At 43.1% G+C, this 22899-nt stretch overlaps 1 protein-coding gene across 1 annotated transcript in view; it reads right to left on the bottom strand.

Annotated features, from left to right (window-relative positions):
• ABCD2 (ATP binding cassette subfamily D member 2) overlaps positions 1 to 22691 on the bottom strand; it is a gene marked incomplete at both ends in the record, with an annotated part of 28438 nt that extends 5747 nt beyond the window's left edge. The window contains 6 exons of the mRNA XM_081331938.1: positions 8137 to 8282; positions 10755 to 10849; positions 14437 to 14605; positions 17678 to 17799; positions 20108 to 20288; positions 21687 to 22691. Coding sequence (XP_081188064.1) covers positions 8137 to 8282; positions 10755 to 10849; positions 14437 to 14605; positions 17678 to 17799; positions 20108 to 20288; positions 21687 to 22691 — 1718 coding nt within the window. The remainder of the gene's footprint in view (positions 1 to 8136; positions 8283 to 10754; positions 10850 to 14436; positions 14606 to 17677; positions 17800 to 20107; positions 20289 to 21686) is intronic.
• Positions 22692 to 22899: the final 208 nt, after the last annotated feature.

Below are 22899 nucleotides of genomic sequence, written 5' to 3'. Positions count from 1 at the left end.
CTGTAATTATCTGGGGATGATTTGTTTCCTAAACTTGCCCGAAAAAAACAATGCACTGTTTACAGAAGAAATCATTAGAGTTTATTAGCGGGGATAATTCTGGCTTAAGAAGAATGCTTTCCATAAAGCAGAACTGATCCAATTTCTTTGAAGGAAAATTCACACCAAACAGAAAATCGGTATCAAGTCGGAACTATTCTCTAGGCAAGATGGGGCAGCAAAGAAGTCTGGACACTGAGTAAAAAATAAATACATATTTTTACTATCTTCTACACCGAGCTGATACAAATGGGAGAATTTTCGTGGACTATGTGAAAGCGGTTCTTTTTCCAAATTCATACAGCCTCTTTTTTTAAAAAATAAACATTCCTAGTTATTCCCAAGTCTGATCATCTGGATACCTTTTTGACTGGAATTACGGGCTGACTCTAGAGATGGGGATGTGTTTAAGATGTGTTTTGTTGGCTGGTTAGTTGGTTTGTTTTATTAGCAATAAGTTAAACTGGTCGATAAATCTAACTAGACAACAAGAATTCTAAAATGTTGCCTCTTGTTGGCCTAACCAACAGTAAAGTTTTACATTCCTGATTCCATTCTGACAATCGGGGTATCTGTGGGGAAGGAAAGGGTGGGCGGAATAAAAAACTTCAAGCCACAATTTAAATCTTTCTCCTTGTTTTACTGTGCACATGAAAAACGACCGGGCTTCAACTGCATCCTTGCAGTTAACACTCTTTGTTAAATTGTTGAAAACTGTCTCCTTGAAAAATGGAGAAAAATCATCCACTGGGGTAAGAGAATACAGGTAAGTCCTTAGCTTAAGACCCCAACTGAGCCCAAGATTCCTGTTGCTAAGCGAGACAGTTGCTGAGTGGAATTTTCCCCCCCCATTTTACAACCTTGTTTGCCACGATTGTTTAGTCAGTAACAGCGACTCTGACTTCCTCGTTGACTTTGCTTGTCAGAAGGTTGCAAAATGTGATCACATGACCCCGGGACGCTGCAACTGTCAAAAATACAAGTCAGTTGCCAAGCATCTGAATTTTGGTCACAAGACCACGGAGATGCTGCAACGGTCGCAGGTGTGAAAAAGGGTCCTGAGTCACTTCTGCAGTGCCGTTGTAACTTTGAAACATCGCTAAATGAACTGTTGTAAGTCGAGGTTTACACGCACCTCCTTGCCAGCAATCAATATCCAGATGAGCAGAGATTAACACTGGACCAACACTAGACCAATAAACAGTACCCCAATCAAGGAGCTGCCAATTCAAACAAGCTAGCTAACAATAAACCACAGCCTACCCCACGATAGCCTTGGGAAGGAATTGGACCTGCTTTTGAGCCAACATTGGGAAGGTGGCTCAAAGTAAAAAAAATAAGTAAAAATGCATTAGCTAAAATATTGGTACATGTTAGTGTGGACAAAAATAAAAAAGATGTTGAGACTCTAGAAAGAGTGCAGAGAAGAGCAACAAACATGATCAGGGGACTGGAGGCTAAAACAAATAAGGAATGGTTGCTGGAATTGGGTATGTCTAGTTTAATGAAGAGAAGGACGAGGGGGTGATAGCAGTGCTCCAATATCTCAGGGGCTGCCCCAAAGAAGAGGGAGTCAAGCTATTCTCCAAAGCACCCGAAGGCAGGACAAGAAGCAACGGATGGAAACTCATCAAGGAGAGAAGCAACCTAGAACTCAGGAGGAATTTCCTGAACAGTTAGAACAATTAATCAGTGGAATGACTTGCTTCCAGAAGTTGTGGGTGTTCCAACACTGGAAGTTGTTAAGAAGAGACTGGACCACTGTTTGTCTGAAATGGCCCAGGTTTCCTGCCTGAGCAGGGGGTTGGATTAGGAGACCTCCAAGGTCCCTTCCAACTGTGTTATTCTGTTATTCAAGGAAGAATTGATTAGAATCAATCAATTTTTGATTGGTTGAACCCAGAGTGTTCCCACCAATACTGACAGGGGCAAGCCACTTGTATATAAAATGAGAGTAAACCCCACAGCCTACTAGCACTGATGATGTTACCTAGTTAGGTCATGAAATGTCTGCAAGAAAACCAGCTCAAAGAACACTTAAGGACCACACAAACTCATCTACATCTACTCTGTCACCCATTTAATGAAGAATTTAAAGGTGCCATTTCTGGCCTAACTCTTCACTTGTCTGGGGCATTTTGGGGAAAAAAAACAAACCCTGGAAAACAGCGAATCTCCTAGGCAATCTAAGCACGTCACATTTATGGGCAAAAGCCGGCTGGCATAAAAACACTGGAATTCACCGTTAATGTTCTTACAAGGAGGATTAAGGCCTCAATCCTGACCTACATCCTGATAAAAGCAAATACGGGCAGCTGAAAAAAAATATGGGAATTACTAATTTATATGATTTGCAGCCGTTATTCCATACAGGTGGAACATGTCTTTGGTGTCATCTACTATCCAAGTTACATTTAAGATCCCACCACCACCACCATCATTATTATTATTATTATTATTTATGTTTATTTAGAATTTTACATGCAGCGAGAGTCAGATCGAAAGAAAAGGAGGGGAAAAAATTAAAAATAAGCAAGCAAAAAAAAAAGGAGCTGTGAAATACGTCTCCCCTTCATGGATTACTGCCTTGTCGTGGCGAAGGGGCTTGCGTAATTCAATGAAGCTATGAGCTATGCCGTGCAGGGCCACCCAAGACGGAAAGGTCATAGCAGAGAGTTCTGACAAAACGTGATCCACTGGAGAAGGAAATGGCAACCCACTCCAGTATCTTTGCCATGAAAACCCTATGGACAGTACCAAAAGGCAAAACGATATGACGCTGGAAGATGAGCCCCTCAGGTCGGAAGGCGTCCAATATGCTACTGGGGAAGAGCAGAGGGCTAGTACTAGTAGCGCCAGAAAGAATGAAGCGACTGGGCCAAAGCCGAAAGGACGCTCAGCTGTGGATATGTCTGGTGGTGAAAGGAAAGTCCGATGCTGTAAAGATTTTTTCTCCATAGGAACCTGGAATGTAAGATCCATGAATCAAGGCAAGCTGGACGTGGTCAAACAAGAGATGACAAGACTGAACATCGACATCTTAGGTATCAGCGAACTAAAATGGACAGGAATGGGTGAATTTAATTCAGGTGACCATCAGGTATACTACTGCGGGCAAGAATCCCTCAGAAGAAATGGAGTAGCCTTCATAGTCAATAAAAGAGTAGGAAAAGCAATACTGGGATACAATCCTCAAAATGACAGAATGATCTCAGTTCGAATCCAAGGCAAACCATTCAATATCACAGTAGTCCAAGTCTATGCTCCAACCACCGGTGCTGAAGAGGATGAAATTGACCGGTTCTATGAAGCCCTACAGCACCTTATAGAACTAACACCAAAAAATGATGTCCTTATCATCATGGGGGATTGGAATGCTAAAGTAGGAAGCCAAAAGATAACCGGAATAACAGGCAAGTTTGGCCTTGGAGTACAAAATGAAGCAGGGCACAGGCTGATAGAATTTTGTCAAGAGAATACGATGGTCATAGCAAACACTCTTTTCCAACAACCCAAGAGACGGCTCTACACATGGACATCACCAGACGGTCAACACAGAAATCAGATTGACTATATGCTCTGCAGCCAAAGATGGAGAAGCTCTATACAGTCAGTAAAAACAAGACCAGGAGCTGACTGTGGCTCAGACCATGAGCTTCTCGTTGCAAAGTTTAGCCTTAAACTGAAGAAAGTAGGGAAAAGCACCAGGCCAATCAGGTATGAATTAAATCATATCCCCATCGAATATACAGTAGAGGTGACAAATAGATTTAAGGAATTAGATCTGATAGACAGGATGCCTGAAGAACTATGGACAGAGGTTCGCAACATTGTACAAGAGGTAGCAACCAAAACCATCCCAAAGAAAAAGAAATGCAAGAAAGCAAAATGGCTGTCTGAGGAAGCTTTGCAAATAGCTGAGGACAGGAGGGAAGCAAAAGGCAAGAGAGAAAAAGAAAGATACGCCCAATTGAATGCAGAATTCCAGAGAATAGCTAGAAGAGATAAGAATGCCTTCTTAAATGAACAGTGCAAAGAAATAGAAGAAAACAATAGAATAGGGAGGACCAGAGATCTTTTCAAGAAAATTGGGGAGATGAAGGGAACGTTCAATGCAAAAATGGGCATGATAAAGGACCAAAATGGCAGGGACCTAACAGAGGCAGAAGAGATTAAGAAGAGATGGCAAAATTACACAGAAGAACTATACAAGAATGAGCTTAATGTCCCTGATAATCACAATGAGGTGGTCACTGACCTCGAGCCAGACATCCTAGAATGTGAAGTGAAGTGGGCCTTAGAAAAGCTGAGCAACAACAAAGCTAGTGGAGGTGACAGTATTCCAGCTGAGCTATTCAAAATCTTAAAAGACGATGCAGTAAAAGTGCTACACTCAATTTGCCAGCAAATTTGGAAAACTCAACAGTGGCCACAGGATTGGAAAAGATCAGTTTACATTCCAATTCCAAAGAAAGGCAGTGCCAAAGAATGTTCAAACTATCGCACCATTGCACTCATTTCTCATGCTAGTAAAGTTATGCTTAAAATCCTACAAGCTAGACTCCAGCAGTATGTGGATAGAGAACTACCAGAAGTACAGGCAGGATTTCGAAGAGGCAGAGGAACTAGAGATCAAATAGCCAACATACGCTGGATCATGGAGAAAGCTAGAGAGTTCCAGAAAAACATCTACTTCTGCTTCATTGACTATGCTAAAGCCTTTGATTGTGTGGATCATAACAAACTGTGGCAAGTTCTTAAAGAGATGGGAGTACCAGAACATCTTATTTGTCTCTTGAGAAACCTATATGCGGGCCAAGAAGCAACAGTGAGAACTGGACACGGAACCACTGATTGGTTCAAAATTGGGAAAGGAGTCCGGCAAGGCTGTATACTGTCGCCTTGCCTATTTAACTTATATGCAGAGCACATCATGAGAAAGGCAGGGCTAGATGAATCAAAAGTTGGAATTAAGATTGCTGGAAGAAATATCAACAACCTAAGATATGCAGATGATACCACTCTAATGGCAGAAAGTGAAGAGGAACTGAAGAGTCTCTTGTTGCGAGTGAAGAAGGAGAGTGCAAAAGTTGGGTTGAAACTAAACATTAAGAAAACCAAGATCATGGCATCCGGCCCTCTCAATTCCTGGCAAATAGATGGGGAAGAAATGGAGGTAGTGACAGATTTTATTTTCCTGGGCTCCAAGATCACTGCAGATGGGGACTGTAGTCAAGAAATTAAAAGACGCTTGCTCCTCGGGAGGAAAGCCATGGCAAATCTAGACAGCACACTAAAAAGCAGAGACATCACCCTGTCAACAAAAGTGCGTATAGTCAAGGCTATGGTCTTCCCAGTTGCAATGTATGGCAGTGAAAGTTGGACCATAAGAAAGGCTGAGCGCAAAAGAATTGAGGCCTTTGAACTCTGGTGCTGGAGAAGACTCCTGCGAGTCCCTTGGACTGCAAGGCGATCAAACCGGTCAGTCCTAGAGGAGATCAACCCTGACTGCTCTTTAGAAGGCCAGATCCTGAAGCTAAAACTCAAATACTTTGGCCACCTAATGAGGAGGAAGGACTCACTGGAGAAGAGCCTAATGCTGGGAAAGATTGAGGGCAATAGAAGAAGGGGACGACAGAGAATGAGGTGGCTGGATGGAGTCACTGAAGCAGTAGGCGTGAGCTTAAATGGACTCCAGAAGATGGTAGAGGACAGGAAAGCCTGGAGGAACATTGTCCATAGGGTCGCGATGGGTCGGACACGACTTCGCAACTAACAACAACAGATGAATCAAAAGTTGGAATTAAGATTGCCGGAAGAAATATCAACAACCTAAGATATGCAGATGATACCACTCTAATGGCAGAAAGTGAAGAGGAACTGAAGAGTCTTTTGTTGCGAGTGAAGAAGGAGAGTGCAAAAGTTGGGTTGAAACTAAACATTAAGAAAACCAAGATCATGGCATCCGGCCCTCTCAATTCCTGGCAAATAGATGGGGAAGAAATGGAGGTAGTGACAGATTTTATTTTCCTGGGCTCCAAGATCACTGCAGATGGGGACTGTAGTCAAGAAATAAAAAGACGCTTGCTCCTCGGGAGGAAAGCCATGGCAAATCTAGACAGCACACTAAAAAGCAGAGACATCACCCTGTCAACAAAAGTGCGTATAGTCAAGGCTATGGTCTTCCCAGTTGCAATGTATGGCAGTGAAAGTTGGACCATAAGAAAGGCTGAGCGCCAAAGAATTGAGGCCTTTGAACTCTGGTGCTGGAGAAGACTCCTGCGAGTCCCTTGGACTGCAAGGCGATCAAACCGGTCAGTCCTAGAGGAGATCAACCCTAACTGCTCTTTAGAAGGCCAGATCCTGAAGCTAAAACTCAAATACTTTGGCCACCTAATGAGAAGGAAGGACTCACTGGAGAAGAGCCTAATGCTGGGAAAGATTGAGGGCAAGAGAAGAAGGGGACGACAGAGAATGAGGTGGCTGGATGGAGTCATTGAAGCAGTAGGCGTGAGCTTAAATGGACTCCAGAAGATGGTAGAGGACAGGAAAGCCTGGAGGAACGTTGTCCATAGGGTCGCGATGGGTCGGACACGACTTCGCAACTAACAACAACAACAGAAATACGTCTTCCTGCATTCTCTACCGTCTTATCATCTTCTGTCTCTCTTAGATGTATATAAATCCTTTCAAACCCTAGTCCATATATTTGTAATCCTCGGATCCATAAATCATATTTACATGCCCACGAAATCTGTTCCATCGCTACTAATGGTTCTTGGATATTTTTTTAAACTAATATGCTACTTTCTCCACTGAAATTAGCTCAAGAGTAGGCCAGGACAGGTGATTATTTTTTTTTTGCACAATTCTTTAACGGATGAGTAATTGATCTGCGCCTAAATAACTGTCAGTGAGCTTTTCTGCCCCAGCATCCAGCAGGGTCTGTTAAATATTTCAAAGAGCTCAGTTACTACAACTGAGTGTAATTAGTTTATACCCGTTAGCACAACTTATCCAGCACAGAGCTTAGCGTACTTTTTTTTTCCATAGTAGGAGATTATAATTAGAAGTCATCCTGCTGACACAGGAAGGGGAAAAAAAATGACCGACTATTGTTCCATTACGGAAGTGCAAAAAGTGCAAAAGTCTTCCGTGTGGGAAGATACTGTGGCCAGTCGAAGTGGTGTTTAGGAGAGGTCTAGCTAGGCCCTATGATGTGGGGTGCCTGAGGCCTTAAGGTCTTCTCCCCTCCTCTTGAACGTTTAACATATTTCATGGGTGAGATCACCAACATTCATTCATTCATTCATTCATTCATTCATTCATTCATTCATTCATTCATTCCATTTCTGTAGCCACCCATCTCAATCAATGACTCTGCCATCCAAAAATTCAGTACGTTGAGGATACGCAGTTATTCACAAAATCATAGGAATGGACCCCAGAGGTCATCAAATCCAACCCTCCTCCCCCCCACCCCCCGCACTGCACACTGTAGGATTCCTTACACTGTGGAAAATGCAGAGACTTTTCCACCGATCTAAGAATCCAAGGTGATCTTCACAAACTTTCCGCATAGGACATGTTCTTTCCCTTTGGGATGTTATTTTGGGGGAAGGGGGCTACTTTCAGCAAGACACAGAAGATATATTAATTGGGTTGGAAGAGACCTTGCAGGTCTTCCTAGTCCAACTCAAGCAGGAGACCCGGCCTACACCATTCTGGACAAAGGCCTGTCCGGTCTCTTCTTGAAAACTCTCCAGTGATGGAGTACCTACAACTTCTGAAGCCATGCCACTGATGATTCATCATTCTCCCGATCAGGAGATTTCCCTTAATTCTAGGCTGGGTCTTTCTTGGATGATGCTCCAAGATATTACTTCTTGTCCTGTCCTCAAGTGCTTTGGAGAATAGGTCAACCCTCTTTTCTCTTCCCCTTAAGTACTGGAAGACTGCTATCCTCTTTGGCAGACTAGACATAAACCATACCCATCCCTCAACTGTTCATCCTATGGTTTAGCCCGTAGACACCACCACCACCACCGCCACTCCCGTATTATGAACCGATTTTGTAAGAAACGAAAAATTCCAAACCTTTGTGGAATGTAGAACATATGCTGGGGAGGTGGTTTGTAAAGAACCCCGTCATAGACGGGCCACAAACCACTTAGAATCCTGAAAAGCGAGCTTTTCCCACAACCATTGGGACCGGCAATTAGGAGATGCATGCCTTTCTCAACCTGCAAAGCGGAGTGAGAGACACAATCACTTTGGGAAGAGTACTTCTTTTTGCCTGGCTTTTCATCGCAATAGCACTTAGATTGATATACCGCTCTGTAGGGCTTTACAGCCCTCTTTCGGCGGTTTACCGTGTCGGCGTGTTGCCCCCCCAACAACAATATGGGTCCTCATTTTACCAATCTCGGAAGGAGGGAAGGCTAAGTCAACGTAGAGCCAGTCAGGATCGAACTCCTGGCAGTGGGCAGAGTCTGCCTGCAACGCTGCCTTCTAACCACTGCGCCACTAGGGCAGAGATAACAATAGTACTGATATACCGCTTCACAGTGCTTTACAGCCCTCTCTAAGCCGTTTACAGTCTCAGCGTGTTGCCCCCAACAATCTGGGTCCTCATTTTACTGACCTCGCAAGGCTGGAAGGCCGGGTCAACCTTGAGCCGGTCAGAATCGAACTCCTGGCTGTAGGAATGCAAAGTCAGCCTGCAATACTCCGTTCTAACCACTGTGCCACCATGGCAGAGATAGCAATAGGAACGGCACTTAGCACTTATATACCGCTTCACCGTGCTTTACAGCCCCCTCTAAGCGGTTTACAGAGTCAGCATATTTGCCCCCAACAATCTGGGTCCTCATTTTACCAACCTCGGAAGGAGGGAAGGCTGAGTCAACCTTGAGCCCCATCAGGATTAAACCCCTGGCTGTAGGAATGCAGAGTTAGCCCTCAATACTGCATCCTAACTACTGCACAACCAGGATTCTTTTTTATCAAGATGACTTGACACCATCCATACGTTCTCCCTGCACCCTCGAACATGCTGATTCAATGACTAAGATTCACCCTAAGATTTGGTGTGTTCCCACTCCCCAGTCTGGATCCTTAGTTTGCATAAGAAATTCAAGCACAACTGAAGTGTACTGAAGCAACAATTTTTCCCCCCAAAAGTATCTTTCACAACATATGTTAACAGTTAATTATCTGCATCCCTCATGGTACCCAATTCTACTTAGACTATGGATATCAACTGATATATAAATATCGACCTAAAATTGCTATTATTGCCCATTGAAACGTAAACTGAAAGGCAGTACCGTGCATTACAATTTGCATCTTATTACTGCTTCCTATTTTAGTAACAATCAAGCCCATTTATTTTTAAAAACAGGAGCATCGGTCTCTCTGTGAGAACAGGGAAAAATACATTCCAACAGGCTAAGATTGATGTCAAATCTCAATTCTGGGCACTTCTTAGATTGTAGCGGCAGTTCCTAGCTTAAATGGCACAGTTTAAAAAATGAATTCAGAATTGCCATATTCCACAATGTAGGTAGTCCTTGATTTACAACTGTAAAGGAGCACAGAATTTCCAATGTAAGCCATAGCGGTCATAAGTCGAGACATCCATCAGACGAGAGCCGATTTTACAACTAAGGAAACGGGGTTGACGTTAAGCGAATCTATGTATTGCTACGGGCATTATTTTAATATTATATATCGATCAGGACACTGAGGGAGATAAGATATGGGCCCATGTACCAGGTTGCATATGGGGATTGTGAACTCAATGACGGAGGGAGCTCAATTTATACAATAAGGCCCATATACATAAACAGGAGTTTTCATAACTACTGACTGCAAACACGTTCAGTCGCTGTAGTTACTTCTCATGTACTCGCAGAACATAGAGAGTAGGCCAGGGGTAGGCAATCTTGGCTCTTTTATGACTTCTGGACTTCAACTCCCAGAATTCCTGAGCCAGCCACGCTGAGGGAAAAGGGAGAGGTTTCCAAGCTGAGCCATGCTGGCTGAGGAATTCTGGGAGTTGACATCCATGAGTCATAAAAGAGCCAAGGTTGCCTATCCCTGGACTAGGAGATACGTAGGTACTGGAAGACCTATACAGGCAACCCTAGACTTACAACCATTTGTTTAGCGACCGTTCAAAGTTACAATGGCACCGAAAACAATGCGTCTTAGGACCAGTTTTCAGACCGTTGCAGCATCCCCAAGGCCAGGTGATCAAAATTCGGATGCTTGGCAACTGGCATGTACTTATGAGGGTTGCCGTGTCCCGGGGTCACGTGATCGTCCTTCGTAACCTTCCCGGCTGGCGTCCAACAAGCAAAGTCAACTGGGGGAAGCCAGATTTAAACAACCCCACGATTCACTTCACAACTGAAGCGATTCCATCAAAGCTCTGCCCCCCCCCAAAAAAGGTTGTCAATTGGGGCAAAGCTTGTTTAACCACCGCCTTGTTTAGCAACGGAAATGTTGGGCTCAGCTGAGGTCGAGGACTACCTATAATGGGATAAACTAAACATTTCTGCCTCTGTCGTCAAGCTGCTATGCCTACCTTGCTTGATCTCCCCATTTTCCATATGCTTGTCCAAGTATTTAACATAAGGTACATGAACTCTGTGCTCGTTTTGTGCTAATTGGGATGACAACAATCAGAAGATTCCTGCATAGCATCTTACTTTGAAGTTTAGCTTGGAAATCATCACATCTCCATTTGGGGTAATTATAGGGACATTTTCACAGATAATCCCATGATCAATATCTATTACTTTTCCTATAAGTAAAAAAAGAAAAAGACAAAAAGAACAAAGTACGTTAATAGGGCAAGCAGACACACACGGAGCGCGGAAAAGAAAGTTATTGTTTTGCAAAAGGCTGTTTTGCAGACAGACCTTCGTTACCGGGTGAGTTTCACACAAAAAAGGCCTTCCTAAATTCTAGATGGGATGAAGGAAGAGGCTGGACTTTTGAGTCTTCGGTTATGTGAAGAACCTGCACCAATACCCATCATAGAGGAAGCTTAATCCCTACAAATTTGTTATATGGTGCTAACTTTTATTTGACACTTTAGGAAATGGTTCTAGATAAGTCTACACAATACTCCCAGTTTGATTTGAAGAATTCACTTCAGGTTAGACACAAGTCCAAACATAGCCCCTTCTAACAACTTCTTCAAGCAGCCAAATCTTTTCCTAGCATCATGCTGGACTTCAAAAGTCAGTGCTATAAAGCTGGGGAAAGACGAACTTCTTTAAAACTTCGGAGACTAGGCTGTGTTCATGCTCCCATATACTGTGTGTGTGTATGTGTGTATATATGTATGTGTAGATATGTATGTAAATATATGTATAAAAAGGTAAAGGTTCCCCCGCACGTGTGTGCTAGTCGTTTCCAACTCTAGGGGCCGGTGCTCATCTCCGTTTCAAAGCTGAAGAGCCAGCGCTTGTCCGAGGATGTCTCTGTGGTCATGTGGCCGGCATGACTAGACGCCAAAGGCGCACGGAACGCTGTTCCCTTCCCACCGGAGTGGTCCCTATTTTGCTACTTGCATTTTTATGTGCTTTCGAACTGCTAGGTTGGCAGAAGCTGGGACGAGTAACAGGCGCTCACTCTGTTATGCGGCACTCGGGATTTGACCCGCCAAACTGCCGACCTTCTGATCGACAAGCTCAGCGTCCTAACCCACTGAGCCACCGCATCCCTAAATATATGTATATATACGTATATATAGAGATAGAGATACATATAGATATAGATAGATAGATAGATAGATAGATAGATAGATAGATAGATAGATGATATAGATATGTGGATAGATAGATAATTATATAGATGAGAGAGAGAGAGAGAGAGAGAGAGATGAGAGAGAGAGAGAGGATAGATAGATACAGATGAGATATATATGATATATAGATATAGATGAAATAGATGATATATATGAGATATGAGATAGATAGACAGACAGATAGATAAATAGATAGAGATGAAATAGATTATATAGATGATATATGAGATAGATAGACAGACAGATAGATAAATAGATAGAGATGAAATAGATGATATAGATGATATATAGATGATAGATATATAGATATGGATTGATTTCCAAAGCCCAACTAGCTCTACCCGTGATATCACCCTAGGCCTAGGGCAAGGTTTCCAATCTTGGCAATTTTAAGACATGTGGATTTCAACTCCCAGAATTCCCCAGCCAGCCATGCATAACTCACCACCCATGCACATGGGGCCCAACTCATGAAACAGCTGCCTCCTTGCTTAGAAACAGAAATGTTGGGTTGGGCATGTGATATAACAAGGCATGCAAAAAGGGGGTTGAATATGCATCACAAGGGCACAGTGGTTTCATTTATTATTATTTTTTGTCATTTCATTCTTCCCTCCTCCTGTCCTGAAAATACCTCTGCGCTAAGCGCATTGATGATCCTGCAAATTGCTCTTTGCCATTGTTCGATCGTTATGCTTTTAAGTGGTCATCGTGCATTAAAATGGATGGTAGCTGTACTTCAATATAGCCACTGGATAAGGGAAAGTCTGCGTGGATGTTTATTTGAATCATCCGAACAGCCCCTTCCTTTTGACTTTTCATTTAAGAGAGTTTCTTGACTTCATCTTCACACCATCAAAGGTCAAGGATTGTATTAAGAGCAAGGGGTCTTCAAACCTGGCCTGACTTGTGGACTTCAACTCCCAGAATTCCTCAGCCTGGCTAGATAGCATTCAAGCACAGAGGGGCTATTTTTAAAATGTTAATAGATGTAGCATGGGCCTTAGCTGAAGTAAAAAAGTTATACCAATAAAATAGTACGCTTTTTAAAATATTAACAATAACAGAGTTGGAAAGGGACCTTGGAGGTCTTCTAGTCCAACCCCTTGCACAAGCAGGAAACCCTATAACATTTTAGGCAAACAGTGGTCCAGTCTCTTCTTAAAAATCTCCAGTGTTGGAGCACCCACAACTTCTGCAGGCCAGTTGTTCCACTGGTTAATTATTCTCACTGCCAAGAAACTTCTCCTTAGTTCTCAGTTTCTTTTCTCCTTGATTAGCTTTCACCCATTGCTTCTTGTCCTGCCTTCAGGTGCTTTGGAGAATAGGATGTCCCCTCTTGTTTGTGGCAGCCCTTCAAATATTGGGCGATGCCATCATGTCACTCCTTGTCCTTCTTTTCATTAAACTACTAGTAAAGGTAAAGGTTCCCCCGCACATGCATGCTAGTCGTTTCCGACTCTAGGGGCCGGTGCACATCTCTGTTTCCAAGCCGAAGAGCCAGCGCTTGTCCGAGGACGTCTCCGTGGTCATGTGGCCGGCATGACTAGACGCCAAAGGCGCACGGAACGCTGTTACCTTCCCACCGTAGTGGTCCCTATTTTTCTACTTGCATTTTTACGTGCTTTCGAACTGCTAGGTTGGCAGAAGCTGGGACGAGTAACAGGCGCTCACTCTGCTACGTGGCCCTCGGGATTCGACCCGCCAAACTGCCGACCTTCTGATCGACAAGCTCAGCGTCCTAACCCACTGAGCCACCGCGTCCCTTATTAAACTACTAGACCCACCTAATTCCTGCAACCATTCTTCATATGTTTCAACCTTTCATTTATTTACGCATTCATTCATTCGTTACTTCATTCATTTATTCTAATGCTATTGTTCAACGTTGTACAAAATTGGCAGTTGCCCTCTTTCTCTCACACGCTGAAATTAGCCACAGTTATCTGTGTTCAAAGCTTTAATGCAGCATTAAAGTCCATTCAGTTGCTATTTACTCATTATGCCTCCTTATTATGCAAAAACATGCCCACTGAATATGCAATTAGGTATTAACAGGATCACGCTAAGAATATTACATTTCATGTAATGTTCATGAATTTTCACGTAATATCCATAATGTCAGCAATGGTCAAATGATGCTAAACAATGAAAGGACACATTCCAACATACAGAGTATGTTGGAATTGTAGATCATTGTATATTCTTTACCCTTTTAAGGGATCCTCACTTGTATCTAGGTGGGCCTCTCCTTGTTAATGTATAAATAAAGAAATACTAATCTACCTTTTTGGCTCAGATCCTATTTTGGGCAAAGACACACCGGGCTAAAGAACTTTGCCTGTTAATTTTGGCTAGAAGTGATTTACCCTTTTCCGTTGGATCCACTGCCAGTGACAGCGAACGTATAGATTATCTCTTAATAAATGCCTGGTTCTAAAAGCAGCACAAAGCTAGTGAGAAACACATATACTTAAGAACAGATATAAACCGTCTCACCATTTCCATGTTAAATTGTACCCAGATGTGAAATATTAAAAATAATAATAATCAAGAAACAGAAACGTATCGATTACCTTTGATTTCTAGGGGGCCATTAATGCATTGTCTGGCTTTATTCCTTTTCTTGTGGCTGCTTTCCCGTTCTGCAGTAAGGTTGGACATTTTGTAAATGCCCCTCTTTACTTCCTCAAAAACTGTAAACATATTGTAAACACGGGCAGTGTAGCCGGCTAACTCTGCAATCTGCAAAGCAACAAACAAATCGCAAGTTAAAGCCACAATGATAAGTTATATGGATCAAGTACCAAAATAAATGCTTGGCTTATTACTGCAAAGGCTTGAATTTGCATTTTGTAATCTGGCTTTTGATGAAGAACAAAATCTCTGAATTCATCATCAGATAATTTTTTCTCTTCACAACAGAGGATCCACAAAACTCAAGTTTTAAACTAAAGTAAGGTATGAAATTTCCGTTAGTTTGATGGCTGAATCAGTAAGCCTTTTTCAAATTCCGACAGGTTCTGGGGCAGGATATTAATTTGAAACTATACACACACTTTCTTCTGCTGCAGAAATGGAGCCGTTAAACTCTGACTTTACTAAGAAATGTGGAGTTTAATTGGCTATAGGGGAACGCAAGAAATGTAAAGGAAATGTAGAAGAACATTTTGGATCTAATTATATCCTAAGACGTCCCCGTCTATCAGAACTGATTGCTCGTCTCAAATGGTAACAAATTCTGCTTGCAAACAAATAATCGTCAGCACTTCAATCGTATGATTCCTTGAAATGGCAGCAACAAATGAATGCCTGAGCCAGAGGACCTGATGAAATTAATTAATTAATTAATTAATTCTACATCCTGCCTGTTGTTCAAAAGCACAAGATGGCATGCATATTGCTCCCATCTCTCACCACAGTAACCCTGTGAGGTAGGTTGAGTTGATAGACAATGATTGGCCAAAGGTGATCTAGTGAGCTTCCATAGAACAGAACAGAATAGAACAGAGAATGGAATGGAATAGAGAATAGAATGGAATGGAATGGAATTCCATGCACAGCAGAATAGAACAGAACAGAATAAAATAGAATAGGACACTAAATTATAGAATAGAATAGAATAGAATAGAATAGAATAGAATAGAATAGAATAGAATAGAATAGAATAGAATAGAATAGAATAGAATAGAATAGGAGTAAATGGAATAGAATAGAATAGAATAGAATAGAATAGAATAGAATAGAATAGAATAGAATAGAATAGAATAGAATAGAATAATTATGGAATAGAATGAAATAGAATGGCATGGCATGGCATAGAAGAATAGAATAGAATGGAATGGAATTCTATGCACAGCAGAATAGAACAGAACAGAATAAAATAGAATAGGACACTAAATTATAGAATAGAATAGAATAGAATAGAATAGAATAGAGTAGAGTAGAGTAGAGTAGAGTAGAGTAGAGTAGAGTAGAGTAGAGTAGAGTAGAATAGGAGTAAATGGAATAGAATAGAATAGAATAGAATAGAAGTAGAGTAAATAGAATAGAATAGAATAGAATAGAATAGAATAGAATAGAATAGAATAGAATAGAATAGAATAGAATAGAATAGAATAGAAGTAGAGTAAATAGAATAGAATAGGAGTAAATGGAATGGAATAGAATAGAATAGAATAGAATAGAATAGAATAGAATAGAATAGAATAGAATAGAATAGAATAGAATAGAATAGAATAGAATAGAATAATTATGGAATAGAATGAAATAGAATGGCATGGCATGGCATAGAAGAATAGAATAGAATGGAATGGAATGGAATGGAATGGAATTCTATGCACAGCAGAATAGAACAGAACAGAATAAAATAGAATAGGACACTAAATTATAGAATAGAATAGAATAGAATAGAATAGAATAGAATAGAATAGAATAGAATAGAATAGAATAGAATAGAATAGAATAGAATAGAGTAAAGTAGAGTAGAGTAGAGTAGAGTAGAGTAGAGTAGAATAGAATAGAATAGAATAGAATAGAATAGAATAGAATAGAGTAAAGTAGAGTAGAGTAGAGTAGAGTAGAGTAGAGTAGAGTAGAGTAGAATAGGAGTAAATGGAATAGAATAGAATAGAATAGAATAGAATAGAATAGAATAGAATAGAATAGAATAGAATAGAATAGAATAGAAGTAGAGTAAATAGAATAGAACAGAATAGAATAGAATAGAATAGAATAGAATAATTATGGAATAGAATGAAATAGAATGGCATGGCATGGCATAGAAGAATAAAATGGAATGGAATGGAATGGAATAGAATAGAATAGAACAGCCCTGGGTTTCTGCAGAAAACAGCACAATTTCTGAGAAAGGATAAGGTTTCAGCAGAGCATCCCAAAGGAAGAGTAAGCATTCTCATTTTGCAAACTGACCTCAGAAAGAGGATAGTTGCTCAGCTAGTGTCTGGTGACTGACTACTGAAAGATTGAGGAGCCTTTTTTTCCCATTTTTTTTTCAATTCTTCTTACAATCTACAAAATTTATTCGGAGGATCAGATCTTTTGAAATGCAGGCAGTCCTCAACTTACGACCACAACTGAGCCCCGAAGTCCTGTTGATAAGTGAAACATTGGTTAAGTGAGTTTTGCCCCATTTTACGACCTTTCTTGCCGCAGTTGGCAAGGAAGGTCATAAAATGGGGCAAAATTCACTTAACAATTGTCTCGCTTAGCAACAGACGTTGATTTTTTTTGTTAATTTCACATTATTTATCCTTGCTTTATAGGCAACCTTGGCTCTTTTATGACTCGTGGACTTCAACTCCCAGAATTCCTCAGCCAGCATGGCTCAGCATGAAAACCTCTCCCTTTCCCCTCAGGAATTCTGGGAGTTGAAGTCCACAAGTCATAAAGCGGCGTAGACCTAGGGCAGGCAACCTTGGCTCTTTTATGACTCGTGGACTTCAACTCCCAGAATTCCTCAGCCAGCATGGCTCAGCATGAAAACCTCTCCCTTTCCCCTCAGGAATTCTGGGAGTTGAAGTCCACAAGTCATAAAGCGGCCTAGGCCTAGGGCAGGAGCCAAGAGTATCCTAACTAGTCACAACAGAGGATCCTAAAAAGACATTATTTCCCCAAATTTAACTCTGGAATGCATCCAAGCATTCACAACATATTTTGAATTTTGCTGGTTTTTTTTTCATTTGCACGTAACTTAAAACAGTCGCCCAGAAGGCAAACTTTATATTTAGGAACGTCTTACGATCCTGACAACATATCACTCTTTCTGTTTACCAAGAGAGTAAGCGAATGGAATACCTCTTTGTAGGAAGATATAATCCTTTCAATGGCATCTGCTCCAGAAACTAACAAATTTCGTGAGGTAGTGAAGGTTTCCGTTCGTTCGCTCACCATGGCTTGTTTCTGGCCACTGTCCAAATCTGTCAGTGAGAAAAACAATCAATGGAAGCAATATTTTCAATATTTTATTGGAAATATTCTAATACGATAGAAGAAGGAAAAAATGGCTGGGAGTAAACTCTAGCTCTTTGGGGATTTCTTTGATAGTCACAAGACATTCCTAGTATTTTTTGAGTACACAAAATATTGTAACTTTTATAAAACTCTTTAATAAAAAAAAGGTTAGACTCCTGTGAAGCCTGGTTGAAAAATGACTATCCCGGTTAGATTCAAGGTGGCTTTTCGTGTTTAGGGGGCTTCTGACTGTTAGGTGGGGGTCTCCATTTTTTTTATTCTGGGGAAAAGTCATGGCAAAATCCTTCGTAAGAGTTTTCTGGAGTTGGATTTTGGCTTCCTTATGTTGACAGCAGAGGAATGTTTGGGTCATTTCTCCATGAGGTCCAGGTCAGGGGTAGGCAACCTTGGCTCTTTTATGACTCGTGGACTTCAACTCCCAGAAGTCCACGAGTCATAAAAGAGGCAAGGTTGCCTACCCCTGGTCTAGGTGAAAATAGAAGGTCATGAAATGCATGCTTAAGGCAACATCTGGATGTACTACCTGGTTGCATCTGGGTTTGTGGCATTCAAGGACTATCTTGATATTGGCAGTAGGGGGTAAGCTAGGCCTAGTGTAAAAGGCAGCTTATGTAGCAATAGCACTTAAGACTTATATACCACTTCACAGTGCTGTACTGAATTCTCTGACCGGTTTACAGAGTCAGCTTATTGTTCCCAACAATTTGGGTCCTCATTTTACCGACCTTGGAAGGATGGAAGTTTGAGTCAACCTTGAGTCCCATCAGGATCAAACTCCAGGCAGTGGGCAGAGTTTGCCTGCAATCCTGCATTTTAACCACTGCGCCACAGGGCTCTCTGGTTATTATCTATGTATTGAATGAAGTTTCCTGTCTCTTTTTTTCAGAATGGATTATACCATTGATCCAGCTTAGTGAAAAAGAGCTATGCGCAATCAGATGTGATTGAACAATACATAACATAACATATATAACATACATAACATAACACAACATAACATAACATTCTAATCCAAACAAAAAATAAATTTTGGGATATTTTTTTTTTAAAAAAAAACAAATATTAGGTTAAAAAATGGCATAGCACTTCTAATGTCAGTGTGATTTGCCTTCCCCCCCCCCCCGTGATTTCTTTTTTGACTTCCTGGTCTTGTTCACATACAACAATGAAGTTAGGTGAGGGACATGGATTATTCTGCCAAATTAAAATAAACAATGAAGAGCCATCACTCTTACCAATGTATCAGGTAATAATAATCACTGGTTTAAAACTCATTTACACAGGAGCAGTATTACATTTATTGGCATTGTAACTACAGGTAGTCCTTGACTTAACAACCGTTGGTTTAGTGACCATTCAAAGTTACAACAGCACTGGGAAAAAAAGCGACTTATGACCATTTTTCAGTTACGACCGTGGCAGTGTCCCCTGTGGTCATGTGATCAAAATTCAGACGCTTGGCAACTGACTGGTGTTTATGACTGTTGCGGTGTCCCGGGGTCATGTGATTCCCCTTTCGCGACCTTCTGACGGGCTGTCAATGGGGAAGCCAGATTCCAGGTTACGAACTTATCAGCTGCAGTGATTCACTTAACAACGGAGGCAAGAAAGGTCGTAAAATGGGGCAAACCTGCTTAACAAATGTCTCCCTTAGTGTTCTGTACCAGCCTGCTACCGGCCTTGCAGAAAGGCAACCCCTGTACAAACGGCAGAGGCTGGAATTCGTCTGCCAAATTTATTACACAAACAAACAACAAAACATGAAACAAGATACCGGAGCTTTGATCCTCTATCGGAGCGGTTGCTTTCAGCAAACCAGCCCTTCCCCAAACACTCCCTTTATAAGAGTTCAGGGCGTGGCCTCTCTTTGCCTCCTTCCGAGAAGTCCCACAGCCTTTCTCTGCTTGCTCCTACTTGACTGCCTCCTGCGTCGGGCGTCCTTGAACAGGGCCAGCTGTGGGTCATCTTCATCCACACTGTCGGGCTCACACAGCTGGGTCTCCACCAAGTAAGAGGGGCCTGGCTGGGGGCTCTGCGGAGCCTCCAAGCCATCATCAGCAAGTTCTTCTTCAACACCCCCCTCCTCCCCCTCGTCTGAGTCATCCGAGTCATCCGACCCAGCTGCCGAACCCACAGGCTGACCCTGAATCACAACACTTAGCAGCAGAAATTTAGGGCTCAACTGTGGTTGTAAGATATCTCCCTTCTTCCCGCGCTCCCGTTCCACCAAAATCCCGATGAAAGCAATCTTACCGCCATCAGCAAATCCTTTTGCGGTGATGATAGGGACCGCCACCATAATCAATCCACTGCTACTCCAGACGTATTTCATCAGGAACTGCTCAAGCATGATGTACCATAAGCGCTTGGACAAAATGACGTTCGTCTGCTCTTCCAGCGCTTTGTAGCTTTTCTGAAGTTGGCGCATTTCAACCTGTGAATTTTATTTTATTTTATTTTTTAAAAAAATGCAGTTGCTACAAGAATGTGATCTATAAGGATATGCCATAAAAACTGATCAGACAGGCCCCTACAGGTAGTCCTCAGCTTACAACAGTTCATTTATTGACCGTTCAAAGTTACAACGGCACTGGGGAAAAAAAGGGACTTAGGACCGTTTTTCACACTTATGACCGTTGCGGCATTCCCCCCGTGGTCACGGCATCAAAATTCAGGCGCTTGGGAACTGATTCAGATTTATGACGGCTGCATAAATCCCCTTTTCTGATCTTCTGACAAGCCAAGTCAATGGAGAAGCCAGATTCACTTAACAGCCGTGGCAAAAAGGGTCGTAAAATGCGGCAAAATTCATTTAGCAACTGTCTCACTTAGCAACAAAAAATCCGGCCTCAATTGAGGTCGTAAGTCAAGGACTAACTGATGTTATCCTGAGGCAAAAAGATACAGGATTGCAACAAGCTTGATTCAGTTGGTGGGGAGAATATTTAAAGTGTCTCTGTGTGAACTAAATGTCTACATTACAAGATTAATGTGCAAATTACAGAGAAATGTGGAGGAAGAATAATCACAGGTTCCCACAGAACTATGACAGATTACACATTCTTCAAAGTCCACAGACCTGCTTTATAGCCACCACTGCTGACAGAACAGAAATTCATCCTGTGAGTAAATTTAATTTCTGCCAAGCACAAAAAATATGGTAATACAAATTGGGGAGTTACCTAAGGAATTCTAACCTACGGCTGCCTTCTCTTACCCCCTTCCAGACAGTTCTGCTAGGAATAATAATAATAATAATAATAATAATAATAATAATAATAATAATAATAATAATAATAATAATAATAATAATAATAATAAAACAATCTTGCTAATCGAGCACAGAGAAAAGACCCAATTTGGCAACCACTAGGGCAGTGTTTCTCAAACTAACTTGGCAACTTTTCAGATGTATGGACTTCAACTCCGAGAATTCCCCAGCCAGTGAGGTGGCTGGGGAATTCTGGGAGTTGAAGTCCACACATCTTAAAAATTGCCAAGTTTGATAACATTGCTTTAGACCAGGGGTCTTCAAACTTGGCCCTTTCATGACTTGTGGACTTCAATTCCCAGAATTCCTCAGCCAGGCCTGGCTGAGGAATTCTGGGAATTGAAGTCCGCAAGTCACGAAAGGGCCAAGTTTGAAGACCCCTGCTTTAGATTTTGGCTACCCCATTCATTCAGTGGGTTGTTGTTTTTTTTTGCCCCGAGCAGATGTTCCCGGGAAAGAATTACCGAGCAGATGTTCCCGGGAAAGAATTACCAAGAATTACAGCGGCAGCAACAAAACCAGCTTAGATCCCCACTCTTTCTCTCCATCCTCTTACGGTACCTTGTGCCCTCTATAGAAGGCGATCTCTTCCCCGTTGGCAATGATCCGCGAGTGGAGATAGCGCAGGTAGCCCTTCCGTTGGGCCTCCTCCGCCACCAGCTTGCCAAATTTGGGGGAGCAGGCTCTCAGTACTTTGGCCGTGGCGTAGACCACCAGGCCGGCCAGCAGCGTGGGTCCTACGGGGCTGGCCCCTCTGGCCCGGGCCGTCTGGATGAGCGTGTAGGAGGTGAGTCCCACATCCAAGATGGGCTTGGTCAAGTTGGAGTAGAGGTGAGCCACGGACTGGGAGAACATGGTGATGTCCTCGGTGAGCGACTGGTCCGGGTTGGCCAGCCTGCCATCCATGTTGGTCACCTTGTAGTAGGTCTGGCGGTCGAAGTAGGTCAGGTAGGCGTGATCCACCAGGCGGGTGCGGCAGGCCAAGGCCAGCTTGCCCTCCAGGTAGCGGATGGCGCTGTTGACGAAGGTGGCCGGGATGGCCACCAGCAGCCACTTGAGCAACTTGCAGGCGAAGCTGCGCGGTCGCTTCTCCACGATGCTCTTGACGATCTGCCCGTCCAGGCCGGCCACGTAGATGGAGAGGAAGGTGCGGGAGACCAGCGCCGCCGAGTGCAGGCACAGCCAGCCGCTCTCGGCGCTCGCCAGCCGCGGGAAGAAGATCTTCCGCAGCGCCAGCAGCTGCCGGAGGAATGCCGCATTGGCTGCCGGCGAAGCTCGGCTTGCAGCCGGCCCGTGGCCAGGCAACGACAACGACCCCACCGCCTCCTCCTCCTCCTCCTCCTCCTCCTCCTCTTCGTCCTCCTCTTCCTCCTTCGCAGCTCCTTCCCAGGCCCGGCGAGGCTGGGCCCGCTGCGTTCCCGCTGCCCGCCGCAGCCGCTTGCAAACCAGCGGCCAGAGGATTTTCAGCCCGTACGCCGCAGCCAGCAAGGCTGCCGCCCTCTTCGCCGCGCTCGCTCGGCTCCAGCCCGGCGCTCGCTCGGCCACGCTTGGCAAGCTGGGGGTCATCGTCCCGTCCGGAGACCCGCAGGTGCGGCCGGACGGACGGGCAAGGCAGATGCCACGGCACCTCCGCCGCCCGATTCCCCGCTCGGGTGCAGAAGCCGCAAGCTCCACCTCCTCCGCCGTTCCTTGGCCGCGCCCGCACCGGCAAGGGGGCCGCTTCCCCACGAGCAGAAGCTGCGGGTCGGGCCTGGGAGAGATGCCGCGCCGGGGA

Source organism: Vipera berus, assembly GCF_964194415.1.
Source record: "Vipera berus genome assembly, chromosome: 6".
NCBI classification, from domain to species: Eukaryota; Metazoa; Chordata; class Lepidosauria; order Squamata; family Viperidae; genus Vipera; species Vipera berus.
This window is presented reverse-complemented; position numbering and strand designations above follow the sequence as displayed.